This window comes from Polypterus senegalus, chromosome 1 (genome assembly GCF_016835505.1).
Source record: "Polypterus senegalus isolate Bchr_013 chromosome 1, ASM1683550v1, whole genome shotgun sequence".
Classification (NCBI taxonomy): Eukaryota; Metazoa; Chordata; class Cladistia; order Polypteriformes; family Polypteridae; genus Polypterus; species Polypterus senegalus.
This window is the reverse complement of record NC_053154.1, coordinates 48,464,164-48,482,452: the sequence shown is the minus strand read 5'-3', so window position 1 is coordinate 48,482,452 and position 18,289 is coordinate 48,464,164. Positions and strand designations below refer to the sequence as shown.

Here is an 18,289-nt window from a genome sequence, read left to right as displayed (position 1 = left end):
GGGAATCAAAGCTTAAAAAAAGCGAAAGGAACTTCCTTGGATCTAATCTTAGAATCACTAAATTCATCTTGGAATTCGGATATGAATTTCCACTGTAAGGGTCACAAATGGCCGCAACAGTGGGGCACTTTTCTAGCTTAATGTAACTTTATTCATTGTTCTTTAAGTTGCACAATTCAGTACAAATTTCACAACTGCAATTATTGTAATGACAAATAAACCAATTATGGGCCAACAACGACCTTTATTTTTTTTCAGATAACGCCACACAATATATTATTCAATAATTAAATATGTCACACAAATGTTAAAAGTTATATCATGATTTTTAATATTTCAACGTATATTCATAAATGTCTAGGCATAATGCTGAGCTGGTCAAGGTTTGTTAAAGTTGGAACAGAAGTGCATGAAATTTGGAATGGAAGCTATAATTAGAGCTCTGATAGATGGCACACACACACTCTCATATCCTTTGTGTGTGTGCGTGTGTATATATACAGTATATATGTATATTATTATTATTATTATTATTATTATTATTATATATATGTATGTATATAAAATGGAAATCACGTCCTGCACTAGCATAGCGGTGTCCCTTTTTTAGCGCTGGAGACTCCTTAGTGAGGCATTCCTTTCCTGTAAAGTATCACACTTTTGAATGAGTGCAGCCAGCAGCAGGTAACATCATCCGAAACAACCGAGTGCTTGGAGATAATCAGACGGCACAATTGAGCACTTACTCGAGCCCTTGGAAAATTTCTGCAGATCCATGCCGTTCTTGTCCATGTTGAACAACACCAAGTCCCCTTATTGTGCGACTCCTCTCTTATCACTCCAGCCCAGCGCACGGTTTCCTTTTTATCAAGGCTATATGACAACAAATAAAGTTCTATCTGTTATTACCGCCCTCCATCGCCACTCCTTTCATTGTGACACTGTGTTAAAGCAGAACCGGGGGGTGGGTGGATAGATCTGGTTGGGGGTCGACTTGCTCGAACGGAGCGATTCACACTTGTCACTTCCACCTGGTGCTCTGTAAATAAGAGCGAACGCTCTGCGATTTGGGAGGACTTTGCTGCCACTTTTCCTGCCTTTGCCAGCTTTTGTCAGCTAGTCGGGGGGCTCGTCACTGGTGCAATTGAATGGGATTCCCGGGGGGACTGAAGCGGCGAGAGTCGGAGAAGCGCGGACGAGGGGTAATCACTGCACAAAACAGACGGGAAACAACCACGACTGCAAAAAAAAAAAAAAGATAATCTTTTGTAATCTATGGTTTAAGTTTTGATTTCGACCTTTAAAAGGAGCGCGATGGGTTCGATTTTGATTTTTTTATATATATGGGCTAGAGAATATTATTTAACAATGCTAATTCTAATTCGACGGTAACCATGACCGCTAATCGGGGTTATCAAAGGGGCGCAACGAAACATGATCTGTAAGCACAATGTACGCGATTCTGCTTAAGCAATTTGGGAAATCAGAGCGCGAATGAATCGGCAGGTAGGAGGAAACAGAGCAGCGGGAGGGAGGGAGGCACTTCGCAATTCAATGTCTTTTTATGAGTAATCAAATGATTTTAGTGACCTATAGTGTTCATTGGGACTGCATGGACATTTTTATACTCATAAGACTCCAGTGTAGCCCCTTCTTGAATTCCAGTAAGCAGAGATTTTATAAAAGCCACTCATTTATCAACCCCAGTATACTGATGTTTGCGGTGGAGTTTCCCCTAAAGTTATGAATATTGTAAGTGCTGATTGTGCGTGTGTGTCCCTGCAGCTACTAAGATTTCTACTGCGATTTGTCTGCTGTCTGATTAATTTGAAATACAATACTGGGAACGTCTCTAAGTTTTGTACGCTAATGGAAATGATTGGCATTTAAGAACTATCCAAGAAACAAACTTAATTTCTATTTAAATTCTAATTCTATACAAAGAACACTATCTATCCCAAGGTATATTTTAAGAACAGTTATGATACCATTTTTTAAATATACAATTCTGCAACCAAGACACTGAAAGCGTTTCCTTTATCACTTTTCCTTTTTTCACTTACTTGTTGGTTTTACAAGATCTAACTGCAAGTTTTTGGTGGAGAACACTGTCACAAACGCAGTTCGGAGAAGTACACAGGAGTCGGGCAGAAGAAGCCTCCATGGAGCATACACTGGTAACAGCCACTTGTGCAGCCTTGTCCATGTAACTGAGGCGTCACTGAAAGAGAACGCTGGGTCCTTAATTACGTAGAGGTCAGCACATATGTGTGTAATATAGTAATAATTACTCCACCAGGGGTCTAATAATAAAATTGGAGAAGCCTTATCTCTTACATGTCAGGCCCTGCTTCCCACTATATTGGACAGACAACCTGGGGATTTCCAGGACCTTTAATTCAGAGCTGGGGACCAGGATTAAAGGGACACCTTTGGCTACTGGGCTAGCTTCAGAAACACAACACAGGGAGATTTCACTCACATTCCTTACCAATGAAGTTATCTTTGGGATGTTCCCTTGAAGTGTTTTTGGACAGGTCCAGACTGAGTGTGGAGGAGAATTGAATATTAGTAACTTAGCTAATGGAAGGAAGGAGAGAATGTGGAAGGACACAGCACAGAAGACTGGGAATGGAAGGAAAGCGACCTAACAGGTCGGTATAGCCTAATATTCGAGGGCTGAGAGTGACAGGAGGGTTTTTGCTTAGTTCTTTCATTGCATTTTATAATCATTTTCTCCTGAAACCTGTTCCTTTTGGTTATGCTTATTTTATTAAATAAAACATCTTTTTATGTTTATTCTTTTATCCTTGCCATCATTTCGATTCATGAGCATCCATCCATTATTAAACACACTTTCTTTAATTTAAGAGTTAGAGGCTGAATGGACATAAGCCTCTACTGGCTGGGTGGCAACCAATGTACATTGTACATGAATGGGCTGCATTGTCTTGCCATCACCACTGCTCCAGACTGCAAAGTTCAGGGCGCTGTCCGTGTGGAGATTATTAGTTCTCCTCATGTCTGCACAGGCTTTCTCTCAAAGATCTCATTGTATGTAAAGTTACTTGGAAACTATACATTTGTTTAGTGGGGGTGTGTGTATATGACCATGCTGCATTTTTGTTACATTATATATATATATATATATATATATATATATATATATATATATATATATATATATATATATATATATATATATATATATATATATATACTGTTCAAAAAAATTTTATCTCAAATCTCAATGGGAAAAAAATCATACTGGATATCTGATATGGACTGGTATGGTAATGTGTTAGGAACAAAAGGATGCCACATTGTTTGATGGAAATTGAAATTATCAACCTACAGAGGGCTGAATTCAAAGACACCCCAAAAATCAAAACTGAAAAAATGATGCAGCAGGCTAGTCCGTTTTGTCAAAATTTCATTGTAGCAACTCCAAATCGTACTCAGTAGTTGGTATGGCCCCCATGTGCTTGTATGCATGCCTGACAACGTCAAGGGCAGATGAGATGAGATGATGGATGTTGTCCTGGTGAATCTCCTCCCAGAGTTGGGCCAGGGCATCACTGAGCTCCTGGAAAGTCTGAGGTGCAACCTGGCGGATGGACCGAAACATAATGTCCCAGAGGTGTTCTACTGGATTTAGGTCAAGCGAGCGTGGGGGCCAGTCAATGGTATCAATTCTTTCATCCTCCAGGAACTGCCTGCATACTCTTGCATCAGGAGGAACCCATGACCCACTGCACCAGCATAGGGTCTGACAAAGGGTCCAAAGATTTCATCCCAATACCTAATGGCAGTCAAGGTGCCGTTGTCTAGCCTGTAGAGGTCTGTGTGTCTCTCCACGGATATGCCTCCCCAGACCATCACTGACCCACCACCAAACTGGTTATGCTGAATGATGTTACAGACAGCATATCATTCTCCATGGCTTCTGCAGACCCTTTCACATCTGTCACATGTGCTCAGGGTGAACCTTGTCTCATCTGTGAAAAACACAGGGCGCCAGTGGTAGACCTGCCAATTCTGGTGTTCTATGGCAAATGCCAATCGAGCTCCACGATGCCGGGCAGTGAGTACAGGGCCCACTAGAGGACGTTGGGCCCTGAGGCCACCCTCATGAAGTCTGTTTCTGATTGTTTGGGCAGAGACATTCATATCAGTGACCTGCTGGAGGTCATTTTGTAGGGCTCTGGCAATGCTCTTCCTGTTCCTCCTTGCACAAAGGAGTAGATGCCGGTCCTGGTGGTGGTATAAGGACCTTCTACAGCCCTGTCCAGCTCTCCTAGAGTAAATGCCTGTCTCCTGGAATTCCCTCCATGCCCTTGAGACTGTGTTGGGAGACACAGCAAACCTTCTGGCAATGACACGTATTGATGTGCCATAATATAATATAAATGGACACACTGGGTATACTGTATATACTGTATATATGTATATATTTACACATGCATATCTATAAAGAATATGAATATATATATACACACACACACACACATATATATATATATATATATATATATATATATATATATATATATATATATATATATATATATATATATAGTGGTGTGAAAACTATTTGCCCCTTCCTGATTTCTTATTCTTTTGCATGTTTGTCACACAAAATGTTTCTGATCATCAAACACATTTAACCATTAGTCAAATATAACACAAGTAAACACAAAATGCAGTTTTTAAATGATGGTTTTTATTATTTATTACTGCCACACCTGTTTCAATCAAGAAATCACTTAAATAGGAGCTGCCTGACACAGAGAAGTAGACCAAAAGCACCTCAAAAGCTAGACATCATGCCAAGATCCAAAGAAATTCAGGAACAAATGAGAACTGAAGTAATTGAGATCTATCAGTCTGGTAAAGGTTATAAAGCCATTTCTAAAGCTTTGGGACTCCAGCGAACCACAGTGAGAGCCATTATCCACAAATGGCAAAAACATGGAACAGTGGTGAACCTTCCCAGGAGTGGCCGGCCGACCAAAATTACCCCAAGAGCACAGAAACGACTCACAAAAGACCCCAGGACAACATCTAAAGAACTGCAGGCCTCACTTGCCTCAATTAAGGTCAGTGTTCACGACTCCTCCATAAGAAAGAGACTGGGCAAAAATGGCCTGCATGGTAGATTTCCAAGACGCAAACCACTGTTAAGCAAAAAGAACATTAGGGCTCGTCTCAATTTTGCTAAGAAACATCTCAATGATTGCCAAGACTTTTGGGAAAATACCTTGTGGACTGATGAGACAAAAGTTGAACTTTTGGAAGGCAAATGTCCCGTTACATCTGGCGTAAAAGGAACAGCATTTCAGAAAAAGAACATCATACCAACAGTAAAATATGGTGGTGGTAGTGTGATGGTCTGGGGTTGTTTTGCTGCTTCAGGACCTGGAAGGCTTGCTGTGATAGATGGAACCAAGAATTCTACTGTCTACCAAAAAATCCTGAAGGAGAATGTCCGGCCATCTGTTCGTCAACTCAAGCTGAAGCGATCTTGGGTGCTGCAACAGGACAATGACCCAAAACACACCAGCAAATCCACCTCTGAATGGCTGAAGAAAAACAAAATGAAGACTTTGGAGTGGCCTAGTCAAAGTCCTGACCTGAATCCAATTGAGATGCTATGGCATGACCTTAAAAAGGCGGTTCATGCTAGAAAACCCTCAAATAAAGCTAAATTACAACAATTCTGCAAAGATGAGTGGGCCAAAATTCCTCCAGAGCTCTGTAAAAGACTCATTGCAAGTTATCGCAAACGCTTGATTGCAGTTATTGCTGCTAAGGGTGGCCCAACCAGTTATTAGGTTCAGGGGGAAATTACTTTTTCACACAGGGCCATGTAGGTTTGGATTTTTTTTTTCTCCCTAAATAATAAAAAACATCATTTAAAAACTGCATTTTCTGTTTATTTGTGTTATATTTGACTAATCGTTAAATGTGTTTGATGATCAGAAACATTTTGTGTGACAAACATGCAAAAGAATAAGAAATCAGGAAGGGGGCAAATAGTTTTTCACACCACTGTATATATATATATATATATATATATACTGTATATATATATGTTGACAGATATTATGGTAAATATTATGATTGAACTGACGCTGATCAAACTCACCATTAGGACTCTCCCAGAGCTGTGTGGGAGTTTTAGTCCCAATGGGGAGCCTTCATGTTGTACTTGGTGTAGGATGTTGTTATGGTGAGATATTCCTGTCCAATAGAGGTTCTGTTTGACCCAGAAGTGCTTTCTGGAGGCATTATTTTAGCACTGGAAGAACTCCTGGGTCCAGCCTAAAGAGGAACGGCTCTACCTCACACAGTCAAGTCAGAGTCAGTGGTGAAGTTGGTTAAGGTTGTGTGAAGGGGATTGGAGAAGGAAAAGGGAGATAAAGAAAATTATTATATAGCCATATGAAGAAGCCATGTGAAAATTATATTTGCGGCAAATAAAACTTTTTGAACCTGGGACTTGTGTCTAGCACAGTTGTGTCTGGGGTTTGGAGTCTGAGTTACCCCCTACAGGCCACAATATTCACCATCGCTAACAGCAGTGGCACAAGGACAGCTCCGTAGCTACACTGCTTTGTTTGGTAAACAGTAAACCAAGGGCAAAGTAATTGGTTGTCCTCTGCAGGATCACAATTACGATGTAACAATGCTTGTCACACAATGTTTAGAACATTTAACACAGAGCGTTCACCTGCTCTTCCTTGCACTCTCCTGGTCTGCCACAGTATTGTTTCCAAGCTGCTGGTGTTCTTCTAATCTGAAGACGAAAGCTAAAGCAGAACGATTGCCTGTATCGGGGCTCCTAACAGCTCCTATTTTGAATGAAGTCTTGAGACTTGAGACTTCCTGTCTCTCATGCATGTGACCCAAGCTTGACAACACATGTATAAAAAAATGGCACTCTTAAACTGCAAAATATATTTTATTTGAAAATGAGACATTAAAAAAAGAACTTGTAACCTGAATATGAATACAGAATGAAAATAAGAAGCTAGATATATATTTTTTTCAAGTGTAAACTGATGGCGTTTTTCACTTTTTTGAGAAGTGCTGTGAAACTCAAACAGTACAGTATCCGCACACAATACAATTACCCACAAGGACGCTTGGTGGAGCACTGACTTAGAATTCAGCTATACCTGAATAATGTCGTGCCAACACTCTCGTCAAGCCTCGCTGAGACCACTCAAGAATGGAAAATTCCCAACAGACTGTAACTTTATTTTGGTCTAACAAGAAAGAGACAGCCTGCTGTAGGGTTCCTGAGACTTGGCGAAAGTATAGGTGTGGCATTAAGTATTTTTTGAATTCCATTATTATCTTTGGTGGCAATTCTAGGTTGGTTATACTGAAATTTGCTTTTCATTAAAACAAAATCCATTAAACATTATGTTGTATGAATGTTTGTCTGGGCCAACAAAAGTCATTACTTTGGTATTTGCTAAAATGGGATCTGACCTGTATATATACAGTGTATATATATATATATATATATATATATATATATATATATATGTAAGGGCTCCACCCACGAGGAAACAGAGAACTCGTTTAGCCGCTAATAGCACAAGCAGGGTCAGGACGTCAGCAAAACAAAACTTCAGAAGAAAGACAAAGTTGCTTAGCCGCTAACATCAGCAAAATGGCATCACTTTTACTTTTCCTCACACCGCTAATACACAAGTGAGGTGAGCACGTCAACACAATGAATCCTCCTAGGAGGGAGATGCCCAAAGTATTTAGAATCAGTACACTGTGCAGCTCCAATAACAACAGCTAATTTGAGTTTATTTTTCAATTTTTCAAAATTTTTTCTTTTCTAATCATCCAGATAAATGTGGGACTACTGCCGGCTTGGTACCCCAACCAATGCACACATGTCCAACAAATTTATCACAGGCAAAGGGAAAGCAACCTACAAAATGTGAAATTTACTGTAAGATAAGATAGATAGATAGATAGATAGATAGATAGATAGATAGATAGATAGATAGATAGATAGATAGATAGATAGATAGATAGATAATGACAGCTGCACTCAGGTACCACAACAGCACCACTTATAGTATTAAGATATTATCATCACCAACATAAATAAATTCATGTTGAAAAAATCAGCTTAAGTGCACTTGCACCATTCAGCAATGGCAGCCATTAAAACACTGTTCTAGGTTTGCAATTATTTGGCCATGCTTAGGAGATCTAAATCATAAGGGGGCACCGAGGGGATGCCTGTGTGTTCACTACAAAATCCAGAATTAACTGACCCAGGAAAACCTGTGACCTTAAACTAATACGCGCCTCCCTATTTGCCTCCTGCTTGGCCATGACAAAGGATCACTCATCCCTCTCCACTTCTGCATCCACACTTGATGACGACATTGCTGTTCTCTCTTGCCCACCGCAATCAACAGTCATCACCAATGGTGTTCCAGGGCCCAAACCTAAACAAATACGACACTTAATATCTTTTTAGAATAAGCAGAGCCCAAGTCTTTTCCAGTTCTTCTGTTTATTCTTTTTTCTTTTATAAACTACAAACTGAATCAGACCCGCTGTATCCTAACTACAGTTTGTAACTTTTAAATACAAATAATTCATTTTATTCTGCATGTTTGACTTTACTTGAACCTGTTTATAAATATGTACATTAATTGAATAATATCTAGGTTGACCTGGAGAAGAAAATGGAGAAAATTTTGTTTTCATCTAAAAAAAAGAACACTTTTCAATGTATTAAATACAAGAGTCAGAGTAGCCATCTTTGGGAGAGCACACAAGTGTCTAATCCCTTTTCCTTTTTCTAATATCACATTATTCAGCAATCTTTTTATACATTCATCAGTCCAAATGTATTGCAGCAATCCATAAGTGCCCAAGTATCAGGTCACCTTAAGAAGAAAGTACGTCTGGCTGACCTTGCGGCTCATTTCACAGTGATATATCCTCCGCTTCCCCGGCAGGAGTGACAGTAACAGGTGAGCTGGTCAGTGAAAACTCTTAACTAAATGTCAGAAGATACTTGTCATTCTGCCTGCCTTCATTTCCAGGCACTGACACGCCAGAGGGGGAACTACTTTTGGGTGGCGTCACTGTTGGAAAGTACAAATGTAATAGTTTGAAAATGAAATGTTTCTACTATATACAGTACATATGTTAAGAGCACCTTTAACACCTTAAAGACGGATGAGTGCCTGTGCATCTACAGTATATCTCTGGTATATGTCGTTACTTACTATAAGTAGCTTTCTAGCTGTTCAAATATACATTTTTATACAGATGCTAAGAAGAAGAAGAAGACTGAGGACGTGGTGCAGGACCGGGCTGTGTGAAGAAGGTTGATCAAACACATTGATGCCACAGAGAAGTGGGAAGGGATGAAGAAGAAGAAGTAGAAAGAATTTACAAACAAAAAGAAGAAGTAAAAAAGCGACAAAATTAATGACTAAATAAGCAATCAGGGGAGTTTTGTTTAATAATTTTGCCATAGACTTTCTCAAAGAGCTTGTGCTGAATGAAAATAACTTGCTTATTCTGATAGCTGCTCTAATTAAAGGATATGTGCCTGTGAGTCTGTGTATCTGTGTCTCTCTCTGCCATTCCAACAGATGGTGCATCACAAACATACAGTAGGTCATGTCATTTTCTAGCCAGCTTAACCCAGACAACAGTAATGAGTTTGCTGGAGCCTAATCCTGGCTAGCATAGAGTGCAAGGCAGGAACAAACCCTGGACAGGGTGCTTGTCCATCACAAGACGTCACAAATATATTATGACATGTGAGTCGCTGTCTTGCACCCCAAAACAAACGGCTGAGTCTCGATACTTTAGGAAAAACAGCTTTTATTCAGCTTGAAACAGGAACAGCATGGTTATTTATTGTAGCGTGATCTACCGTTTTGCTATACACACACACACAGCAGTCAGGCAGGGTCATGGCCAAGTAATACTGTTCCCTGCATCTATAATGTTCCTTGCAACACCCATCGATGACTGGCACTTATAGTGCAAACGTGATCAGCTCGGATTTACTTTAACTGCAAGCCGCTACAGCGCTGGGAGTCTGCAGTTGCTCTGGCAACTGATAGGCTGTCTTCCACAGACGCGGCGATCGTGCTTCGGGGCACACTTTAGCGTGTCGTCCCATTGGGGGAGTCTCAAAAGAGTTTAGAAACCTTACAATATGTAGTAATAAAATGCATTGCATTTGTCATTCCAAGAGATGGAGGATCACAGACAATAACACTGCTTTTACAAATCCCATGCCAAATGGCATTGCATTTGTCTTTTCAACAGATTGCGCATCAACAAGCATTTGTATTGCATTCCAATCGATGGTGGATTTCCAAACATTAACGTTGATCACTCAGATTTCAACCTGTCTTAGACAGATAGCACAGCAAGTGGTATTGGTAGGAACCATTATGAAATGTTTACAAGTTCATCACTAGGTACATTCACACATATCAATCTGTCTAACCTGCACATATTTTATGGGACAAAACGCATAAAGACACAGCCAAAACATAAAAACTCCACAGACACAGTGCCAAAGGGTTCAGTGGCAGCACTGTGAATAAAAATAATGATAACAGAAAATGATTCCCGTTGCTTTATTTGTCAGAAAAGAGGATTTTGTGACATCAGGCCTCTTGATTTCCATCTGAAAAGCACTTTGTGTTAATGACTACATACAGCCCCTGTGTACCATGTACACTGTCCAGGAATAAGGATATGAACAAACAACAAAATACATTTTAAACTCTCAGTTACACAATAGATGATAACAAAAATTAAAGCAAAAAGAATCACATTGTGTTGTATTGTAACACAGCCAGATTGTTGTCACTGGGTCATCTTATTGTGGGTCACAGACAGACAATAAAACTTAGTACCATACTATTAATCAATAACACGGTTAAAGTGATATCATATTTTTTATCCATCATTCCTATGCCCAGAAAACATTTCTGTTTTACTAATAAAGTTTAAGAAAAGCAGGTGCAATGTAGATCTGACCACTCGATCGAAGCAGCTGCCATTGTGATAGTGAAGGTGACTGTCATCATTGGAATGGCTTTCCTGCAACTGCAATCTGAGAGCTCTGTGGGAAGCTGCAGCTTTGTTAGCCAGTTGACAGAAACAGCTCGCAATAAATACATTCAAATGTTGTGTTCACACTCCAAGGTAACCATCTGACACAAACTTCACCTGAGTTTGTATTCTGCAAAACAAATGCTCTAGACATGTGCCACCCCTCGAGGGATGTTTCAGCAGCAAATCGCACTGTGCTCCGGTTACAAAGAGAAATTGGCAAAGCATTTGGGGGAAGGACTGATTGTGCTGTAAACAAGGAGAATTTGGAGGCGCTGGACTCAACGCTGTGGCGGATTGCCCGCGCTTATTGGTAATAGGCTCTTAGCTGCTGCTCCCTCTGGAGAGAGAAGGTGGAATTTGACAAAACTGGCGGCAAATGGCAGGTTGCACTCGACAGCTTTGCACAGCATTGAGTCCAACCACAAGTTTAACTGTTGCTTGGGCATTCTGCCATGCTTCACAATGGACACTTTTGCTTTGTGATTTTCTGTAGCTGTCACTTTTCACTAAGTCAATTCAATTATGAAGCCTTTTTATTTGTTCAGTTTTGAATTAATGCACATTTGTTTGTCCAGCTTATCAAATTAGATTAATATTTGTCATGCTACATCGTCTTAAGCTATGAATGATAGCTCATAATGCAGAGCATTATACAAGTGCATGCTATGTAAATATACACTTTGAACACAAATCCATGTTCTTCTGGTCAAGACTATTTCACTATTAAAATCAGAGTACTGTTCTTTAGGGTTTCTCTCTCTTCTGCTTACTGTAATGAGGGGAAACCTCACTAAGAAAAAAACAGCTCACTTTCCACTTTCCTTCAAAACCAATGCAGAAGTGTCAGGAGGTGCTGGTCACACTACACAAGAGCTGCGGCAGCTAGATAAACTTGCTGGCTACTGTATGTGTATGTAACAGGTGTCTAAAATACAAATTTTAGCTATTTGGAGCTTCACCAGATCCTGATAATATTCATTATGTTGTATGTTTTGTTGTTATATTCCCCTAATCCATTTACTGTGTTATATTACTGTAGGACTTTTGATGATTAATAATCAGTAAGACAGCCACCCAGGCGGATGCCATAATAATGTGAGATTAATCCAATAATTTTGCAAGGCTCCCAAGATGAAGTCAGTAGACGGATTGGGAAAGCATGAGGGGTCATGAGGTCGCTGGAAAGGGTTGTGTGTGGCACTCCCGATATCTATGCAAAAGGACGAAGGTCCAAGTCTTTAGAGTCCTGGTGCTTCCTGTCTTGTTATATGGTTGCGAGACATCAACGCCATCCAGTGACCTGAGGTGAAGACTGGACTGCTTTGGTACTGTGTCTCTCGGGAAAATCCTTGGGTACCGTTGGTTTGACTTTGTGTCGAATGAGCTTTTGCTCATGGAGTCCTAAATGAGGCACATTACCTGCATTGTGAGGGAGCGTCAGTTACGGCACTATGGCCATGTGGCGCGTTTCCCAGAGGGTGATCCAGCTGATAAGATCCTCATTGTTGGGGACCCGAGTGGCTGGACCAGGCCCAGGGGTTGCCCACGTAATACCTGGCTGCAGCAGATAGAGGGTCACTTCCAAAGGGTGGGACTGGACTGTGCGTCTGCCTGGGGGTTTGCAAACCGGGGTCCCAAGTTGTTTAATCGTGTAGTGGGTGCATGCTCCCCAACTTGACTTCACTTGACTTGCTCCCAAGATCTTGCAGTATGGAAGGCCTCTCTTTCCAGATAGATGGCTTCCAGCTTCATTGTGTCCACCAGTTGGTCCTATCATTGCTGCCATAATATGAAGTTGTCAACCATTGATTCACAATTTTGTTCAGAATATTTAAGTAATGAAATTTTGACCATTGTCCAATCAGATTTCAGGTCCTTGACCTCCCTCGAGGTACAGAAGAAGCTCTTCTAGAGGTTAGAGGTGAACTTGTCCCAGATAAAGGGATCTCCTAGTCAATCTCAGGATACCCATTTGGATCTTCAAGGTGTGTTCAAGGAGAGATCAGTTGATGAATGAACATTTCTGTGCTCATAATTTTGCAAAACATAAAGTCTCAGATCAGATGACTCACATCAACCAATAAAAGCAATCAATAACTTCTAACCCAAAGGTAAACTATAATGCATTAAAACCAATGCAGATGCGTCAGGAGGTGCCGGTCACACTACACAAGAGCTACGACAGCTAAATAAACTTGCTGGCTACTGTATGTGTATGTATCAGGTGTCTAAAATACTAATTTTTAACTATTTGGAACTTCATCAAATCCTGATAATATTCGTTATGTTGTATATTTTGTGGGCAGCATGGTGGCGCAGTGGTAGCACTGCTGCCTCACAGTTGGGAGGCCTGAATTCGCCTCCTGGGTCCTCCCTGCGTGGAGTTTGCAAGTTCTCCTCGTGTCTGCGTGGGTTTCATCCGGGTGCTCTGGTTTCCTTCCACAGTCCAAAGACATGCAGGCTAGGTGCATTGGCGATCTGAAATTGTCCCTAGTGTGTGCCCTGCGGTGGGCTGGCGCCCTGCCCGAGGTTTGTTTCCTGCCTTTCGCCCTGTGTTGGCTGGGATTGGCTCCAGCAGACCCCTGTGACCCTGCAGTTAGGATATAGCGGGTTGGATAATGGATAGATGTTTTGTTGTTGTATTCCCCTTGTATTCCCCTAATCCATTTACTCTGTTATGTTACTGTAGGACTTTAGATGATTAATAATCAATAAGACAGCCACCTAGGAGGATGCCATAATAATGTGAGATTAATCCAATAATTTGGCAAGGCTCCCAAGATCTTGCAGCATGGAAGGCCTCTTTTTCCAGACAAATGGCTTCCCAATAGTCCTACCATTGCTGTCATAATATGAAGTTACAGCCATTCATTCATAAGTTTGTTCAGCATATTCAACTAGTGATGTTTTGACAACTGTCCATTTAGATTTCAGGTCCTTGACCTCCCTTGAGGTACAGAAGAAGCTCTTCTAGAGGTGAGAGGTGAACTCGTCCCAGATAAAGGGATCTCCTACTCAATCTCAGGATACCCATGTGGATCTTCAAGGTGTGCCCAAGGAGTTATCAGTTGATGGCTGAAGATCTCTGTGCGCATATCTTTGCAAGACATAAAGTCTCAGATCAGATGACTCACATTGACCAATGAAAGCAATCAATAACTTCTAACTATAATGCATTAAAACCAATGTAGAAGTGTCAGGAGGTGCTCGTCACACTACACAAGAGCTACAACAGCTAGATAAACTTGCTGGCTACTGTATGTGTATGTAACAGGTGTCTAAAATACTAATTTTAACTATCTGGAGCTTCATCAAATCCTGATAATATTTGTTATGTTGTATATTTTGTTGTGCTCTGGTTGTATTCCCCTAATCCATTTACTATGTTATGTTACTATAGGACTTTTGATGATTAATAATCAATAAGACAGCCACCCAGGAGGATGCCATAATATTGTGAGATTAATCTAATAATTTGGCAAGGCTTCTACTTTATTTATGTTACCTTTTTCTGTTGTGAGAGGCAGGTCTACGGCCTTTAGACTTACAGTATATCTAAGTAACTGAAGCTACTCATTTTAAGAAACAGAATAATACAATTAACTGATAAACACAAGGATTATAGAAGTATGATAACTGCGTGCATATATTGAAATATAAGACTTGACGCAGACAGACTATACCGGGGTGGGCAAAGTCGTTCCTGGAGGGCCACAGTGGCTGCAGGTTTTTGCTCCAACCCAATGGCCTAATAAGGAGCACTTATTGTTCAAGTAACACTTCTGCTTCATTTTAGTTGTCTCACTCATTAAGATTTTGAACTCTTATTGCTTATTTTAGTCTTAAACAGCTGTATTCTCAGTTTTTGATTGCTCCTTATTAGCAATAAGATGTAAATGACAAAGGAAAGCAGCGGTTCTGCATTTAGCTTGTTACCATTTACACCTGTGTGCATTTATTGTGCATTTATTGTGCACTATTTGGTTTAATTAAATACCTGGAAGGAAAGTGAAGAGAAAAAAGTGAAGGACTGAGAATTACTCCTCCATTTTAGACTTCAAATCATTTTTATGATATCCTTAGAAAGGAAAAAAAGATATGATAGGATATGAGAATGACCTGACAGGGTAGAGTTAAAGCACTAACAAGCCATGAAATTTAATTATTGGCAAGGATTGTTTTCTAATTAAGCAACTAGGGTATATCAAAAACCTGTAGCCACTTTGGCCCTCCAGGACTGACTTTGCCCACCCCGGACTATACAAACATATAGCATATGCTGATTGCTTACTGTTATTTAGAGTTCTACTTTATCAAAGCACAGGTAAATAGCTTTACGCTACCAAGTCTTTATGGATGATGTCTTATGTTAAGTGGCGTTGTTGCTTTCTTGTTGCTCTGGGTTCAAGTGGAGTATTCGTCATTACTTGGAGTGTCCTCTTTCTCTAGCTGTATGATTGTTTGCTCGTGCTGTGCTGCAGCTTTCTCAGGTTGCTTTCTCCTCTTAGACCCTTTGCTGTGCCGTCTGCATCTTAAGGAAAAGCATCACTCTTTCTAGCACAAGAGCGTAGATGCTGAAGTTCCCTTCTTGAAGTGATGGCTACTTCTCAGCCTTCAGACTACTGGCACATGGCTTTGGCTCTACAGCCAAGGTTTCAGCTTTTGGTCCACAAAGATAAGAGTTGAATTTGGCTCTCCAGTCAAGAGACTCCTAGCTTTTATATTGAAAGAAGATTTTAGAGAGTCATTTTGGAGAGTCCCTCCCTCTGATAGAATCCCCAGGGAGTTCGGTGATTTTCCAGTGAAATTCCCAGAGAGAGATTTTTTTCTTCCACCTTGAGAAATGGGGTGTGTGTGGTTTTAAAGGAAGGTTATACCTTCTCCTGATTTGATTAAAGTCACTTCCAGTTATGAAATCAGTATCTTCTAATGGGAGGGTTCTGCTGTCTATCTTAGTTGTCATCCCTTGAATTATAGGTCTTTGTCCGTGCTTGAGTCCATTTCGTACATTCCGGAGAGATGTCAGTGCAACTCTTTGTCATCAGATGAAGTCCGGGCAGGTACAAGCTGGAGTTCAGTCACTTAGTTTGAAATGCAAGTGAGGGTTTTGCATTCCTGTTAAATCTGCTTTCTTAACGGGCCTAGTATGCCATGTAAGCCTACCAGAATGAGCAATGCCAGCTTTGTCCTACATTATGTCATCAGTGTGAGCCTCTCCCAGTGTTCATTGTGTCATCTCTGAGAGGAAGTAAGCACGCTGTACTCTCTGTATAGTAGAATCAATTAAAATATTTTAAATTACTTGAGTTAAATGTTTTTGTATGTGATAGTAATTGTAATATGATCTACAGTTTTAGTTTTGCAGTGTTTTGAATGGTTTTATATTCATTTTAGTTATTTGTTAATGTGAGCATCCAAAGGCCTTTCCATGTGTGTGGTTTTTTTTTTTTTTTGTTAATAGGAATTGTGTCAGCAGAGATTGAGCACTTGTATTACATGTATTCGGTCTTAACATTTCAGCTATATTATATTTTGAAATTGTATACTAAGTGGTGTATAAATATGTATGCTGTTGCACATTAGCATTACGTCCACTGTGTTAAATGTATAAATTGTACAAGCAGAGTTTGAGCACTCATATTATATTTTTTCTGTCTTAACATTTCAGCCTGTTAATAATAAACATTAACAGATAAAGGAGTTCAGTGTGGCTGCATTATTACTTTGTAGCAGTTTGTACAAGGCGACACCTTATGAGTCACAATGCAGAAGCTTTGGAGTGTAAACGCTAAGGGTCGCTGTTCTCCTGTTAACCCCAACAGGCAAACACTCTGGATGCCAAGTAAAAGCAATAAGAAATGTTTTAATCTTCTTTCTTCTACAAATTGCGCCTTTAAGCACCCCAGCTACAATAAACAGGCAATTAAATCAGGAATTACAATAATAATAAACATAATTCTTGCATTGGCGATTCTAAATTTTGTCCCTAGTGTGTGCTTTGTGTGTGTGTGCATGCCCTGTGGTGGGCTGGTGCTCTGCCCAGGGTTTGTTATAATAATAATAATAATAATAATTCATTACATTTATATAGCGCTTTTCTCAGTACTCAAAGCGCTATCCACACAGGGAGGAACCAGGAAGCGAACCCACAATCTTCCACAGTCTCCTTACTGCAAAGCAGCAGCACTACCACTGCGCCACCTGTGAGGACATCCCTGCCTTGCTCCCTGTGATGGCTGGGATTGGCTCCAGCAGACCTCTGTGACCCTGTAGTTAGGATACAGCGGGTTGGATAATGGAGGGATGAATAGATAAACACAATTCTTCTCTCCTATACACCTCTCAGGAAGCTCTGTCACACACCTCCTTACTTCCTTACTTACGGCTTATTTGTTGGGTCTCCAGCAGTCCTTTACATAGCTCTTGGCCCGGAAGTACTTCTGTCCTTCCGTCCACATGACCTGTCAGCACTTCCGGGTTAGATGAAAAACTTGACTTTTCTTCAGCCCAGAAGTTCTTTAGAGGTTCCATCCTCATGACCTGGGAGTACTTCCGGGCTATAGATGAGACACGACTCCTCCTGCCCCTTTACAGCGCTCCCTGACAGCACCCATAGTACCCAACAGGGCTGAGCAAACAAACTCAAAGTCCCAGCGTACACTTTGGGAATCCTGGGCATCGCTACATTCCAGGGACGCTGCCATCTAGCGTTTTGGGGGAGGCAGTGTTCAAAAGTATCTGCCTTCCCCCATCCTTCCATCCTTTTCTGAATCCTGGTTGGGTTGAGCTGCCGGCTGTCCATCACAGGAGGTTAACCAGATTCAAAACAAGAGCCCAGCAGTACAGCATGTGCATTGAGTGCCAGTTACATATACACTTTGAATCTTTGTTTTCTTATAAGTCCTGGTTGTTACTGACTAAAGCACCTCAAGCTTACATGAACTGAGCAAGTCACATGGCACCATATTTATGCCAGAAGTAGTGGTTACATCACTACTAAAGGAAAAGGAAACCTGGTGGTAGAATGGGGAAATAAAGGAGATTATACAGAGGAAGAGGATGGCAAAGAAGAAGTGGGATAGTCAGAGAGATGCAGAAAATAGACAAAAGTACAAGGAGATAGACAGATAGATACTTTATTAATCCCAGA

General features: G+C 40.6%; 1 protein-coding gene across 8 annotated transcripts in view; it reads right to left on the bottom strand.

Moving 5' to 3' along the window:
* The window catches only part of ano1a (anoctamin 1, calcium activated chloride channel a), a 264,303-nt gene that overhangs the window by 236,972 nt on the left and 9,042 nt on the right, over window positions 1–18,289 (bottom strand). For 3 of the 8 annotated variants that reach the window (XM_039748779.1, XM_039748797.1, XM_039748812.1), the window contains exon 1: window positions 747–897. The exons of 1 other annotated variant lie outside the window; for it this stretch is intronic. In XM_039748779.1, the coding sequence (XP_039604713.1) occupies window positions 747–792 (46 nt within the window). In that variant the 5' untranslated portion in view covers window positions 793–897. Of the gene's footprint in view, window positions 1–746; window positions 899–18,289 lie in introns of those variants that run through there. 4 more of the 8 variants (XM_039748803.1, XM_039748841.1, XM_039748850.1 and 1 more) reach the window with 2 other exon arrangements.